This window comes from Spermophilus citellus (genome assembly GCF_964194105.1).
Source record: "Spermophilus citellus genome assembly, chromosome: 6".
Lineage (NCBI taxonomy): Eukaryota > Metazoa > Chordata > Mammalia > Rodentia > Sciuridae > Spermophilus > Spermophilus citellus.
Genome location: NC_138187.1, coordinates 111,588,107 through 111,604,233, shown reverse-complemented (window position 1 = coordinate 111,604,233; position 16,127 = coordinate 111,588,107). Strand labels below are relative to the sequence as shown.

The window sequence follows — 16,127 nt, the reverse complement described above, 5'->3', positions numbered from 1 at the left end:
TGAGAAACTGGACAGTCACACAAGTCCAGTGAGACCAGTAAGGATGGGAATGAGGAATGGCTGACAGTGCCCTGCAGAAGACCTTAAGATCAGTCAGGGCAACTTTCAAATATTTGCATACCCACTTTTTTTTTTTTTTTATGGTACTGGGGATTGAATCCAGGGATGCCTTTTACCACTGAACTACATGCCTAGTCCTTTTTATTTTTTATTTTGAGACAGGGTCTCACTAAGTTGCCCAGGCTGGCCTTGAACTTTGTTATCCTCCTGCCTCAGCCTACAAATTATTGGGGTTGAAGTTGTGTGATGTACCCATACTTCTATGTGGGACAGAACCCCAAGATATCCATCTAGCTCAAGTCAGGAACTATGATGACTATATGGGTGGAAGCAGAGTCACCATGATGAGGCTGGCTCCAGACTGCAGAAGACACCCAGGCACAGTTGAGTATGGGAAAGCTGTGGCTCTATAACAGGGGAGAGGCCCTTTAGAGTCTGAAGTACATTCTCCCAAACAACCTCAGCCAGTCCCCCCTCCCCTAGGCCTGGCTGACTCGACCCCTCAGCTCTCAACTCATAGTGCCTCATGAAGTCCTAAGGAACAAATGTGCCCTGTCTTCAACCCAGAGTTCCCCAACAAACCCTTATTCTCCTCCTAGATGCTCTAGGTAGCAGATGCTGTTCAGGTTGCTAAGCCTTTCCTGAGCTAATGGCTTCAAGAATACCTTTGGGTCAAGACAAAGGCTGTCCCAAAGACTCCAGCTCAAAGAGAACTCCCTTGGGGCTCTCTTGGAGTTCATTTACTTAACTTTGTTGTTCTCCCACCCTCAAAGTCAGTCAGATGATTCCAAAGCAGGATTGGCCCTGGTAATGCCAAGGTCTTCTCAGAACTAGTGCATTCAGGTAATTTCCCTGCTGTATCCTGAGTCCTTTCAAATTTAGAACTCACAGAAGATTATAAGCATTTAAGACATGATCATTGTAAAAAGTACAAATATTTTAAAAGCATGTAAATAAAGTATGAAAGCCTGGTTCCAATTTAGTTCCTTTCCCCTTACCAACGTGTGTATACACTGATATTGGGTTATGAGCTCAGAGATTTCTTTCAGTTATTTGATCAAATAAATATTGAGAAGCTATTACAGATATTTATAGTATCCCAGGAACATGAGGGGCACAATTTGCTATGGTTTGAATATGGTTTGTCCCCTCTGAAACTCATGTTGAAATTTGGTCCCCAGTATAAGTGTTGAGAGGTGCTACTTTGAAAGTGACTAAGCCATTAAAAAGAATTAATGCAGTTCTTGTACCAGAGATTGAACTCAGGGGTACTTGACCACTGAGCCACATCCCCAGCCCTATTTTGCATTTTATTTAGAGACAGGGTTTCACTGGCTGGCTTTGAACTCGCAATCCTCCTGCCTCACCCTTCTGAGCTGCGGGGATTACTGGTATGAGCCACTGTGCCTGTAAATTAATGTAGTTCTTTCAAGATTGAATTAGTTTACCACAAGGGAGTGGGGTGTTATGAGACCAATTCTCTTATTTGTGTCCATTTGCCTTCTGCTGTCCACTATGAGCTGAAGTAGCATGAAGTCCTTGTCAGTGCCAGGCTGTTAGACTTCCCGGCCTCTGGAACAGAATAAACAGAATAATTCTAATAAATAGAATATCTCAGACTCAGATATTCTGTTATAGTCACAGAAAATAGGCAAATATACAGTAATATTAAACACTTATGCCCATCAATAAATTGTAATATTGTTAGAGAAACAAAATTATACAAAAACTAAACATGAAAAAATATATATGAAGTCACAGAAAAGCCTTACATGAAAGGCTTGATAATAGTGGCTGCCTCTAGATAGCTATGTATGTGGATCTTTTCTTTATTCTGTGGTTTAGATTTTATTCTATAATGTACACAATACAGTAATTCTATAATGAGAGAAGACATTACAGAAAAAGGACTAACATGAGAAGACTAGAGAACAGCATGTAATTAGCTAAGGAACTGTGAGGTGGGCAGTTTCAGGTAGAGAGACCTAGGTTTCTAGGGGAAGCAGGACTTGAACCTGGTCTTGCAGGGTGAGTGAGTTTGTGTCGAGTATCAGGAGGAGGCAGCACATTAGCCTACAAGAGTAGCAGGGAGTAGACTAGTGGGGTTTTAGGGGGGAAGAGGGATAACCTAAAGGGGGAGCAGGTGGCTCAGGCCCTGGCATGGTCCCCACTACCTTAAGCCTCCTGAGTCCACTTCTTGTTGTTTTTGCAGTGCTGGAGATCCAACACAGGGCTCTGTGCATGCTAGGTAAGCCCTCTGCCACTGAGCCACACTTACCTCACTTTTCACCCTACTGGTCACATCCATGAAATCACATGCAGAGAGGCTTGTCAGAATCCCTTGCCTCCAAGGGCCACCCAGGCACCTCCAGGCAAGGAAGTGCTTGGTAAATCCACTATTAGGCCTACAAAAGCTCCTAGGGTGGACCCTTGAGCTCAGCACTCTACAGAGATACTCTCTTGCCCCACTCCATGTCTCCAGCCTAGGAGCCCAGGACCAAGTGAGCAAGGGGCAGAAGTGGCCCTCCAGGGTAGACTCCACTGCAGGGACCCCGAGGTGGGACCCAGCCTGTGTAGCCTTCCCTGCCCTGGCTGCTGGAGGGATGTTTCCACTGTGTTCGAAGCAGGAATAGGGCAGTGTGGTAGGCTTCCTCCACCTCACTTTGGGTGGCTGTCTGGACTGTCACTGGGCAAGTCTCTACACCAGATTTGTGAGTGATCAGTTCTAAGCTGATCCTCTGCTGTGGGTCTCCTTGCTACGGGAGCTGGCATGATTCTAGCTCCTCCCATTTTATGGAAATCAACACATAAAATTCCTAGAGACATCCCAGAACTCAAACCAGAGTCCCCAGAAACAGGCACAGGACAATGTGGCACAGGACCTGTGACCCTCAGTGTAGAAGATTGTGTGCAAAAGGAGAAAATGGTCCGAAGTAGAAAAAGAAACTGGCTTTTCCTTCTCTATGTGGACTACATCATCCTCCAGGGTCCTTGGCTATCAGGGTCCCTGCCCCCTGCTTCAAGTCAGGGGTAAAGTTCACGTCCTGAACAAGGCAAGGCCTCACCTACTGACTCTGGTTCTCTGTCCTCACATGCTCTGCATTTGTACCTTGGTTCACACTGTTGAGGTATACCCCAAGCCCCTCCTCCTCCTACTTCTTTTTGGCTTTTGACTTCTGCCTTATTTATTTATTTAAAAATAGATTCAAAGTTTTAATTGGTATTACTAGATTCTAAGAAAAAGTGGAATAACTTTTTTCCACACTCCTTTTTTAATTGGTGCCTTACAGTTGTGCATAGCGGTGAGATTTGTTGTTACCCCCTTATTATTCTTATTAATGCTTACATAATGCTATGTTTGGCCAGGGGGAGCCTCTTCAAATTATTTCTTGAGCGTATTTGCTACCTCAGTAGTTTGCAATGGCCTAAATATTCCCGGCTTATGTATTTGCTCTCCTAAGCTTAGAATGAGCCACTTTTCAAAGGAGCATTTTTCTCCTGTTAGTGGGAAATGGTACATAGATACCAGAGTCTCAGTGTTAATAAATTTAAATAATCTTAGAGTAAGCAACCAAGTTACAGGGTTCTCTGTGGCACTCTTTGTAAAGTGATAAACCTCAAGTGAAAGCATATTTGAGTACTATATGGGAATGAGCTGAGTCTGGGTCTGAGATCCCCATGGGGTGTAAGTCAGCTGACCTAGACAGGCTTCAAAGCAGGACAGCCACTCATCCAAGCAACCAGGCTGTGAACAGAATTCTCCTGACCCACTGCTGCTGCCGCCTGGGGCCATGCAGTTGGCTGAACAGAGTAGATAATTTCCATCAGAAAGAAGGAGAGAAGTTATTTTCTCCTCCATCTAAATGAGAAGAGAGAGTTCAAGTGTGAAAACTAAATGGCCCAGCTGACTGAGAGAATAGAACTGTTTATTCAAAACCACCTCTCCCTGGCTGGGGATGCAGCCCAGAGGTAGAGCACTTACCTGGCATGTTCAAGGCCCTGGGTTTGATCCCCAGTACTGCAATAATAAATACATACATACATATGCCCCTTTCTAGCACACACTAAAATGGTCTAGGGGCTGGGAGCATGGATCTTTGGTAGAGCATTTATTTAGCATGCATTAGATCCTGGGTTCAATCCCTAGCACTGCATTAAAGAAAAATTTAATGGCAAATCTTTAGGGCTGGGTGTTTAGCTCAGCATGAAGAAGGCCCTAGATTTGCTCCCAGCACCAAAAACAAACAATGTTTAGGATCCATTTGAAAGTATCTTCTTATATCCTTCATGTACCAAAGTGATTAGATTAACTTAGGGTGCTATTTCACCTGCGTGGATGTTCTCTTGATAATATAGGAAACCCACTGAAAAACAGTCCTTTGGAAATACACATCCAATACATGTAGGCTGAGGCCGAGTTCAGACTGATCTTAAGTTACTCTAGGTATCTGCTAACACATTAATAAACTATGTGAGAGGAGAAAAGACAGGTATTCACAAGTTTCATGTTCTCCTGAGCCTCTCTCTCTTTACTTGTCCCTGTCCAGAATGACTTTGCATAGGATACATGATATATACTAATTCAACACCAAGTCACATGCCATGGAGAGTCAGAGTTCCATAGATCTACTCTACTATTAGAAGAAAACAGAATGATTGCAACTAAATAAGAGGGCTGGGTGTATAGCTCAGGTGGAGCACTTGCTTATCATGCAGGAAGCCATAGCTTCCCTCCCCAGCACTTCAAACAAACAAACAAAAAACCAAAAAAACACACAAACTAAAGGAGGTTTACTTCAAGCAACAACATTAAACTTGTAGCTACAGAAAACTTTAACAAATAAGTGATTTCAAATTGCCACCTTTAAAAACAGTTTTATTGGCATTTATTTTATGCTGAATTTATTCCTGTGGCAAAACTTTCTGTTTCTTCAGTTTCTTCTGGGATATCTTTTTCTTCTGTATAACCTTCTCTTCTGGGTTAGGAACAATTTGTTCTTTTTCAGTAAGGATTGCCTCAATGTGGCTGGGGAGCTCATGTACAGGTTAATTGGATCAAGAACTCTCTGTGGTGATGCATTTGGGTGTTTTGTTCTGGATGTGCTTAATGGCCAGAGAATCTATGTCTACACCTGAAGTTCAGCATTTCTTCCTTCCTTCCTTCCTTCCTTTCTTTCTTCTTTCTTTCCTTCCTTCCTTCCTTCTTTTTCTTTTCTTTTTTTTTTGTGTGTGTGTATTGAAAACACACAGGATTGAAAACTCGGGGAACTTGACCACCGAGCCACATCCCCAGCCCTATTGTATTTTCTTTAGAGACAGGGTCTCACTGAGTTGCTTAGCACCTCACTTTGGCTGAGTCTGACTGTGAACTCAAGATTCCCCTGCCTTAGCCTCCAGGAGCCTCTGGGATTACGGGTATGCACCACTGTGCCTGGCTACCCTCTGCATTTTTTAAGCATAAACATGTGTAGCAAAAATTCAGCACTCTTTTTAGGCCATAAATCCTGGGTCCAGCTCCAATGCTTGGCCTGGGCACAATGGCCAACTCCACATTGTAAAGTGACATCTTTCAGATAGTTGGTGGCTTTTTGGATACCATACATGTAATGGCCTTGGCAGTTTCATGGGTGTTCTTAAAGTGAACACCCAAGAAAGACTTCAGCCTCTTGATTTGCATGATTTCATGGGGTTTTCTGTGTCAAGACAATAATGAGTCATTTTTACAGATCACCTTAGGCTGCTTCCAAACTGCCACTTTTGAAGAAAGACCACTTATGAACACAACGGTAATACATAACACATTATTCAGCCAAATCTATATGAGACTGGGATAAAATAAGGTGGCCATTTCCATGACCTGGAATTCTGTTTAAACAATAAAAATGGAAATCTAGAATTCAAATGTAGTATATGATTGTTGCACCAACTAGACACATCTATACATACACATAAAAAGTTAGCAAAGAAAAATGATTTCCTAGATGATGGCATAAATCTTTACTGGTAAATATGAGAATCACTAGCTGCATATGGGGATTTGACTTTAAATCAATTGAAATGAAATAAAATTGATAGTTCCATTGATAGTGCCAGGTGCAGTAGTGCACACCTGCAATCCCAGCTACTCCAAAGGCTGAGGCAGGAAGATTCAAGGACATCCTCAGCAACTTACCAAGACCCTCAGCAACTTAGCAAGACACTGTCTTAAAATTTTTAAAAAATAATAAAAAGGACTGGGGATGTAACTCAGCAGTAGAGTGTCCCTGGGTTCAAGCCCCAGTACTGAAGGAAAAAAAAAAAAAAGGGAAAGAAAAACAATTCAGGTAGTCACAGTAGCCAGTAGTCCCATTTTCAGTGCTCAAAAGGCATTTTGCAGAAAGAAATGTCAGTCAAATGTTGAGAATCATATATTCAGTCATTTCAGAGCTTCATTTCCCATAAGCTTGGAGAATTAGTTGTTTCCTTTCTCTGAGGTTGAAACATTCTTTGCAAACTTATGGGTTAGCAATGGGGAGTGGGGTCATGAAAGACACAGAGGAGTGAGTCTTTGAGTACAAATAATTGGAAGAATAAAAAGAATTGTTCTTTTTAAAAACTCAACATGAGTTCAAAATCTATTTTGTGTTTGCTATTTGAATTTATAAGGTGCTGCTTAACCAATACAAAAAGCCTTTTTAACCTTTTATCACTTTCCTGGCGCATTAATACCTTTGGGAGGGTGCTGTCTTTTGGTCTCTTCAAACCACTGGCTCCAAAATAAACTTCAGAAACTGAAGAGGCCTGGGCAGCAAGAGGACAGGAAATCAAAGCGGGGCCAGGATCAAAGAGGTAAACAGCCCTGTGGATCTCAGGGTGGAAGTAGAGCCTTGGCTGCTTTTTCCTGGTTTTCCCTTTAATAAACCCCCAGGGCTCCTCTGCCAGGTCTTAGGCAAGATGAGAGGGATGGACTTGAACAACAAAGAGCTGGGGAAGAGAGTACTTAGCACATGGGGAGGAGAGGCAGGCCACTGTGATATTTGGGTGTTGATAACAGGAACTTGATGGGAAATGCTGAGGATGAAGAATGGGGACAGTCACCCTGAGTGGCCCCATCCTTTCTAGACTGGGCTGCCCTAAAGTGGACCTGGATCTGCATATTGGTGCCTTTCTTATTTGTATTTACTGGCCCTCCCCCATTATCTTCTATATCACTGTGTCCATTTCAACAGATGTTATTGACAGACCAAATATGAATAATGGCCAAAACTGCTCAGCAAATCAAGTGGTAAACTAGCCCCAGTGTTAGAGAGGGGGACTCCAGATCCTAATCTCAGTGATTGCTGTCTTCAGCTAACTTTGAACTTCAGTTGGTAATCTGAAACTAGCAAACTGACATGTTTCTGAAGAACAAAATACTTTATGAAGCCTTAAATTTCACAGATTATCTAATTTTGGAAAGTAACCTGCAATAATAACTTTTTAAAGTTATTGTCAAGGAGTGGGCTCTTTCCATTTTTTTTCTGGTCAGGGAAATGGGTATAAAAGAATTATCAAGTTATTCATTTTATGTTTGCAGCAGGGTAACTGAGTAAAGAATTTAGAACATGTATTTTATGAAAACTACTCAAACAAAAGAGGAGAAGGTATTTATATTACAAGTAAAATGCATATTGGTCTTTTGTAGACTCTATAGTGGTTCCATCTCTCCAACCCTAGTCAAAGAAAATTCAAAGCAACTTGGGAAATCCATTCCCATAGTGATGTCTTATCTTTTTCCAGGTATATCACACTGCCTCTTCTGCTTCAATTTTGTATAATACATTTTTTTTTAAAGTCAAATTTCTCCCCCTTTCTCATTAGTGTTCTTTTTCATTTCTGGTATTTTTCCAGAATACCACATTGCATTTAGGCATTAAAAAAACCAAAAACCAAACCAAACCAAACCAAAACAAAACAAAACAAAAAAACCCAAAGATTTTAAAATGTATTTATAAGCCAGTGATGGTGGTGCACACCTGCAAACCTGGTTACTCTGGAGTTTGAGGCAGGATTGCAAGTTCAAGGTCATAAATTTAGCAAGTCTCTGTCTCAAAAAAAAGATAAAAAGGGGCTGGTGAGGGGCTGGGGATGTGGCTCAATGGTAGATGCTCACCTAGCATGTGCTAGGTGTTGGATTCGATCCTCAGCACCACATAAAAATAAATATAAAATAAATGTATTGTGTCCAACTACAACTAAAATAAATAAATGAATGAATAAATAAATAAACAAATAAGTAAATAAAAGGGCTGGTGATGTAGCTCAGTGGTAGAGCACTCCTGGATTAAATCCCTAATACCTATTTAAACAAAAACAATACAAAAGTACTGACAACAATAATAAATGCACATGATTAAAAAAATAGCAATAAATCAGTATTGAAGTATACAAGTCTCTCCAACCATTCACTCCCCATTCCAACCCTGAGTTTCCACTGTATAGGTTATTTTTTAGGCATATGCAAACATACTCAATAAGAACTTAATTTAGAGAAAAAAGAGAAAAAAATGGGAGACTGAAATTTTATTCTTGTTAAGTAAGCTTCCACTGTCACACAAACCCTCGCGAAAACAGTCATAAGAAACTAATGCCTGCTTAGACAGTTTGGAGAATTATCAAACTGCAAATTGAAAGATGAAATTTCTTACTTAGTTTAAAAGACAGGGAAAGACTACATTGCACGTTTGGATAGCTTCATTAAACCCCAGGAGCTTGTAGGAATGAGCAAGCACTCCACTCATCTCCCCAGGTTCATTTCCCTGGTTTATTACAAAATAGGTAGGCTAGGGGTTCCCTCAGCAAGTGAGCCAAGTGAGCAGATGGTGGCAGAGGAATGATGCTTGAATGAAGGATCCAGGGGAATTTCCACAAAATAGGCTGAAGAATTCCTATGACCCCTGGGCAGAGAGTCTGGGTTACCCAGACTATCACTAGCTGTTAAGCTTCCACTGGGGTTGACCTCCTTGTCCCTGTAATTACAGTAATGCATCCAACACTGCAGCCTGGACCAGGAAACGAATGAGCTCCATGTTCCTGAAAGACAACAACCTTCAAGACTGAAAAGGGGCCAGAGCTTCACCCTCCTCCTAAGGGTGACTGGGAAGCTCAGTGTGACCACAGGAGTCAGGTCTGGAGGTCAGCGTAGTACTCTGGGTTCCGGGTTCTTTGGGCCTCTACCTGGATTCTGGTGTATTTCCTGATTTGTAAATTTGGGATGAGAATGCCTACTTCACAAGAACACACATAAAGCATAGCATAGTGACATTCATACATTTTTTTTGAGTTAATGGATTAAAGACTGAATGAGCATAGAAAATTAAAAAGTCTGACCTCTCATCCTATACATTCTGGGCCTGATATAATAGAGGAAGGGAACTGGGAGAAAAAGGAGAGAGAGTGGGAGCCTAGCAGGGAAGAGAGGGTAGACAAGCAGGGAAGGAGCATTGTCAGGCTGCCTAAGAGGATCTTAAGGGCTGGAAGGGGAATTTTAGACGCAATCTCTGACCGCCCCACCCCTATCCCAACTGGACAAGATTTAAGCTTAGAGCTCCTCTTTGCAGGAGCTCCCGGAAAACATTCTGCTTTGACCCCTGCAGTGTCGGCTCAGAATGAAAACAGCCAAGCTCTTTTGAGATTTCTATTATCCTTTTAGAATAGAGACAGTAAAGAGCCCGCTTTGAGTCAACGACAATGAGTGAACCCTCCTGGTGGAAGCAGCACTCAGGTGCTGGAAGCCTGAGGACCTGGGCCTCGGTGCTCTTCTCACGAGGGCTTGCACCACGATGACATTCAGGCCACGGATTTATCTTTCTATAAAGCAATTCAGTGACATCCAATTCAAGAGACATTCATTTGAGGGTGTAACACTCAATAGATCTGAATGAATGAAAGAGGGGGAAAAGAAACATAAACCATAACCAAAGTACTAATCAGGATAAAATGGGAGCCTTAAATGAGTCCCAAAGGATAAAGGAAAGAATAGTTACTTCAGAAGAACGAAAACTTCATGGAGTGCCTTTTATCTCCTCCTGCAGCTAGGCCTGTCTGCAGGCGGGCTGGGGGCTGGGGGGGGGGGTGGAGAGGTGGGGGTGGGGGGAAGGGGACACGCTAAATGGGGTTGTATTTTCAACCCTGCTCAGACTCCTTATTGGCAGGCCATGCGGATATTCCAGGTAGGAGGCTAAGACCCCCCTTTTCAGGATGAGTGTCCTGCCCCTCTTTGAGGTCCCTTTATCTTTTCTCTCCTACCCTCCACGGATTCAGGATGTGTTAGGACAGGGGCTGGGCTGTTTGACCAACCTGGTATAGGGTCTAGCACATAGCAGGGGGAGGAGGTAAATAAATATCTTTGATGATGACAGGCGAGACAGCAGGCAAGGCTCAAAGCCTGGCCATGTGAGTCCGAGCTGGGCCCTCGGTCGCTCTGAGGGGCCGATCTGATTCAGAGCAGGAGGTTCTGACTGCGTTTGGCCTCTGCTCTCTGGACAGCCCCTCCCGGAGCAAAGCTCGCCTCAGGGTCTTAAGATGTTGATTGCGGTGGCGGGGAGTTGGAGGATGGGCGGCGGAGGGGGCCGCGGGGGCTCCCGGCCCAAGTTCACGCCTCCCTCCCTCCGTCCCAGGCTCTACGGAAGCGATTATTCCCACCGGCGTCTGGCGGGGCTGGGGGCGGGCCGCACCCCGAAGAGACACGGGCCTCCCCGCGCCCAACTCTTTGATGGCGCCGCTACCGCCGGCCCCCTCCCTCGGCCCGTGGGCCGGTATAACTGGAGGCGCACTGGGGTCCCGGGAGGCGCACTGGGGTCCCGGAGCGATGGCCGCAGCAGACTCCCAACAGCTACAGTTCCCGGAGGGCGCCGCGTTCCCCGCGTACCTGTCCGCTCACGCCGGGGGGGCGCTCCTGCCTCTGCCAAGTCCCGCCGCTGCCCTGCTCCCCGCGCCCCCGGCTGGCCCCGGTCCCGGCCCGGAGAGCCGCGCTCCGGCGCCCTTCGCGGGCTTTCTGGGCAGGGGCCCTGGACCCGCCGGGCAGCCACCCGCCGGCCTAGGCTCACCTGCGCCCCCCAAAGGCGCGGCCGCCCAGTCGGCGTCGCAGCGCCGCAAGCGAACGTCGTTCAGCCAGGAGCAGCTGCAGCTGCTGGAGCGCGTCTTCCGCCAGACTATGTACCCCGACATCCACCTGCGGGAGCGCCTGGCAGCGCACACCCAGCTACCGGAGTCGAGGATCCAGGTGAGCTGCCCGCCGCATTCACAGGTGCTCTCTGTGTGAAAGAGCAAGGAGTCAAAGCCAAGATTCTTGGGCTCCGTGGGCCACACGCCGGTGACCACTTACTTGGGGGACATTGAGCAAGTTGCTTTCTTTTGAGCTTCAGCATTCTAGACTGCAATATAGGGATAATATCAGTGCGTGTTGCGTAAGGTGATTGTAAGGCTTAAATGAAATAATTTAGACATGCACTCAATGACATATCTCGTGTTAAGTATAATTAGGGCCAGGAGGCTAGCAGGTCCCTAGAAAAGGTCAGAAATTAAATTCCCAGCAGGAAAGTGATATGGAAATAATTTTACATTTTTTTCCTTATCCAGGAAGGCACAGATGAGGGAAGTATAGTGGAGTCTCCCTCTGGCTTTGAGTCAGAACTCAAAATGGTAGTTGAGAGAGTGTAGGAATGGCTCACCAAGTTGCCCACTTTGTTGGCAGGTATTGGTCTGGGATTTGGGTTCAAAAGGATGTAGCATTTTGGGACAAAGCCTGAAACATTTGGAACTTCTTGTCAGTTTCAAAAATCGAGTGCAAAATGTTTATTGTCTTAAAACATTTTGATCAGAATCCTGGAGTTGGTAGGAGAAGCCTGCCTGTTTGTTTATTAGTCTGTAACTTGTTGGTCTGTGTCCAAGTGTAACTTTAAGTAGGAGTCTTATTTAACCCTTGAAGAGTGTGGACTTGGGCTGGGGATGTGGCTCAAGCGGTAACATGCTTGCCTGGCATGCGCGGGGCGCTGGGTTCGATTCTCAGCAACTGAAAAATAAATATTAAAAAATTCTCTTTCTCTTTCTTAAAAAAGAGTGTGGACTTGTTTTTTTTTTTTTTTTTTTTTTTTAATCTGTACCTCTGGCTGCTATACAATTGTCAGTTTCAACAGTTGGCAGGGAGGCTTCGGTATTCTTGGGAAATAGCAGAAAAAATGTATGCATTGAGGTGAAGTCTACTGAGCAAAATATTGATGTTATTGAAAAAGGAGTCAGACTTTCAAAAGCTGATTCTAAGTAATTTGAATGCTGATCATCTTTTTAAGTGTAGTAACATTTTTTCCTAAGAATTTTAAGTGCTTCTATTTATTTATTTATTTTAGAGAGAGAGAGAGAGAGAGAGAGAGAGAGAGAGAGAGAGAGAATTTTTTAATATTTATTTTTTAGTTTTCGGGGGACACAACATCTTTCTTTGTATGTGGTGCTGAGGATCGAACCTGGGCGGCACGCATGCCAGGTGAGCGCGCTACTGATTGAGCCACATCCCCAGCCCAAGTGCTTCTATTTCTTTGGCTCCCTTTTCCATTGCAAATGTCCCTATAAAAAGCATAGATAGAACCAGGCATAATTCCAATTTAGCACTGGGGAATGACAAGGCAGACAAAACCAGTTGCTCTGAACTTCTAACCACCAGATCAAGTGCTTTCTGAAAACCATAAAGCTCTGGAGCAGGGAGACAAGGATGTTAAACTGGAACTTCTATGAACTATGCACAAGAACTCCAACCCAAAGCCATTTTTTTTCCTTCCATCTTCCAGGTATGGTTTCAGAACAGACGTGCCAAGTCACGGCGACAGAGTGGGAAATCCTTTCAACCTTCAGGGAGGCCAGAGCTTTTCCTCCACCATTCTGCTCCTGGGACTGAAACGAAATGTTTGAAGCCCCAGCTGCCTCTTGAGGTAGATGTGAACTGCCTGCCTGATGCCAACAGGGCTGGAGGGGGCATCTCTGACTCTAGCTCCCAAGGTCAGAATTTTGAAACCTTTTCTCCTCTCTCTGAAGACATTGGTTCAAAGCTGGACTCATGGGAGGAACACATCTTTTCTGCCTTTGGTAATTTTTGAGGATTCTGGAAAAATTCAGGATAAGCTCAGACAAGATAAGACTCATGACTGACAGATCCACTCCAGAATACCGTTTTGTCTGACTTCCATGTTAGGAAAATGTACTTGACTTGTTAACCTTGATGATTTTTGACCAGAACCTTCAATGAATCTTCACACATGGCCTGCTCTTCTTTCTCTATAGCTACTTACCTCCCCACCCAGGAATTCTGGCACTCATGTGTACCTGTGTATCTCCAAGTCTGCACATTCAATTTGGTCTGCAAACCTATGCCTTCTTGCCAGGGCTATTGTTATTTTTTGGACTGATTGTTAAGAAATCATTTTATTTACCAGAACCCCTCAGCTTGCCTCAATTTCCTCTTGACCCTGACAGCTGCCACCTTCTCATGGTCCTTCCAAGGCTTATAACCTTAAGCTCACTCTAACCCATCTCCTCTATCCTCATCCTATCACCAAGATTTATTACTTAAAAAAAATTGAGTATTTTATTTTTTTAATTGCTATATAAAAATTGTATTTATGGCATACAATGATGCTTTGATATATGTATATGTTGTGGAATGGCCAAATAAGCTATTTAACACGTGTTACCGAACATCCTTAACATTTTGGAGTGAAAACACTTAAAATCTAATCTTAGAAGTTTTCAAGTATACAATATATTAACTATAATCATGATATACAATAGATTTTTTTGATACTGGGGATTGAACATGGGTGTTGCCCATGCTAAACAAATGCGCTACCACTAAGCTACATGTCCAACCCTATAATAGATCCATTGAACTAGTTCTTCCTAAATGAAATTTTGTGTCCTTTGACCAAAATCTCCCTAATCACCTCTTTTGTTTTCATTTGGCCTGTTGTCTTCATATCCAATCATTAATGACTCCATATCCAGATTATTTCAAGGACCTCTAGCTTCTCAGGTAAAATATATAACTCTTTTTAGAAATCTGAAGGAACCTCCAGTTGCTATCAAATTATTAAGTCTTGGGCTGGGGATGTGGCTCAAGCGGTAGCGCGCTCGCCTGGCATGTGTGCGGCCCGGGTTCGATCCTCAGCACCACATACCAACAGAGATGTTGTGTCTGCCGAGAACTAGAAAATAAATATTAAAAATTCTCTCTCTCTCTCACTCTCTCTCCTCTCTCTTTAAAAAGAAAAAAAAATTATTAAGTCTTTTCACTCTCTCTGATAACTGATGTCATATTTAGCCTACAGGACAGCTATGCAAACCTTCTTCAGATTATCTGTAATGTGTGCCTCTATGTCAGTCATTTCTTTTGATTTTGGATTAATACCTTTCTATTTCAAAATATTTGAGACCTACCCTTTCAGAAACCTGACACTTGAATCTGATTTTTGTATCTATTTTTGTGATCACTCCAGCATTACCCTTAGCACTTGTTATTGTATTGCCTATGCAACTTCAGTGGATTATCAAATGCTTTTCACAAAGGTCCCAATGGAATTTCTATTTAAATGAACTCTCTCCTTTAGATAGATAGCTCTTAGACTTGCTGAACAATTGCTCAATACATATTAAAATTGCCATGAAAAACATTTCTAAAGAATAAGTTTCTGCAAATATAGCCACTAATTGTTATCATAGGCTACTATGTTGAGAAATTTAATCTGGTTTAAAAAAAAGTATATTTTTGTTTCAAGTTTAGTAATATTTAGGAATATTTTGGCTTAGGGAGATTTCTTTTCCAATTATAATTTTTAGTGTATGTAAATGAGTTTCTAAGTTAGCCCAAGAGCAATAAAAACATTGTATTGAGATTTTGAGGTTTCAGACTCCTTACGGACAAAGTGTCTATGATGTGATGACAGGTGAGGTTTCTCTGTAAATTTGCTTTGTAGAAGGCATCTCCTGGAAAACTATGGCAAAGGGTCAGAACGTCATGTCTTTATTGTGAGCCTGAACTTACTTGAACTCTCAATGTCTTAGATTGCCCTTTCAGGGATGTTCAAGTTGTTTGCAATTTTCTGAGTAGCAAATTGGTTGAGTGCCCCTGAGTTCAATCCCTGGTTACCCACCCCCCAAATAACAACAACAACAACAACAACAAAAAAAAAAAAAAACAAGGAGGGGCTGGGGATATGGTTCACTGGTAAAGAGCTTCCCTAGCATGAGTGAGGCCCTGGGTTTGAGAACTAGCACTGCAAAACAACAAAACAAAACAAAAATCCAAAGAGCTATGTGGAGTGACACACACTTGTAAACCCAGCAGCTTCACCAACTCAGCAAGACCCTGTCTCAAAATAAAAAATCAGGACCAGGGATATAACTCAGTGGTAGAGCACCCCTGGGTTCAATCCCCAGTACTGGGGTATATGTGTCAGGAGAAGAAACCAAGAAAGTTCAGGCTTAGTAGCAAAAGGGACTTCTGAACCTTTTGAAAACTGAAACAAAAAGTGAGGTAATAAATATTAGATTGTATAAGTACTTACTTTGTGCCATGTAGCGTGCTCAGGGCCTACCCTGGCAGAGCTGGGAGGTCTCACAGTCACAGAGCTCATATTTAAACCTGTGTCATGGTCAAAAGAGATGGTACCAATACATTCACAAGACTGAAAGACATCTCATAAAACACTTTAAGCTTATGATCCACTAAGAATCTCATTCAAAAATAAAACTTGTGGGCTGGGATTGTGGCGCTCGCCTAGCACAGGCGGACCCAGGTTTGATCCTCAGCACCACATAAAAATAAAGGCATTGTGTTGTGTCCAACTACACTTAAAAAATAAATATTAAAAAAATAAAACTTGTAACTTATTAATTGTATTACCTTGTGAATATTATATTGTTTACTTAAATAAGCAATTAGGAAAAAAATCTACAAATATTTAAAATCTACAAATATTTAAAATCATGGATACTCTAAGAACATAAGTAGTCTGCACAACTCTCAGGGGCTCTAACTGCTAAATGTGTTGCAAGCGTTATAT

The 16,127-nt window shown here is 42.9% G+C and overlaps 1 protein-coding gene across 2 annotated transcripts; it reads left to right on the top strand.

Moving 5' to 3' along the window:
* Positions 1 to 10,439: 10,439 nt before the first annotated feature.
* Positions 10,440 to 13,166, top strand: MIXL1 (Mix paired-like homeobox; the record flags this gene model as incomplete). Of its 2 annotated transcripts, none has more annotated exons than XM_081299819.1 (2): positions 10,440 to 11,302; positions 12,861 to 13,166. In XM_081299819.1, the coding sequence occupies exons 1-2, from the start codon at positions 10,793 to 10,795 to the stop codon at positions 13,164 to 13,166; spliced, it is 816 nt and encodes a 271-aa protein (XP_081155945.1). In that variant the 5' UTR covers positions 10,440 to 10,792. The 2 variants fall into 2 exon arrangements, with proteins under 2 accessions (XP_081155945.1, XP_081155944.1); XM_081299818.1 differs by having other exon boundaries at positions 10,440 to 11,326.
* Positions 13,167 to 16,127: the final 2,961 nt, after the last annotated feature.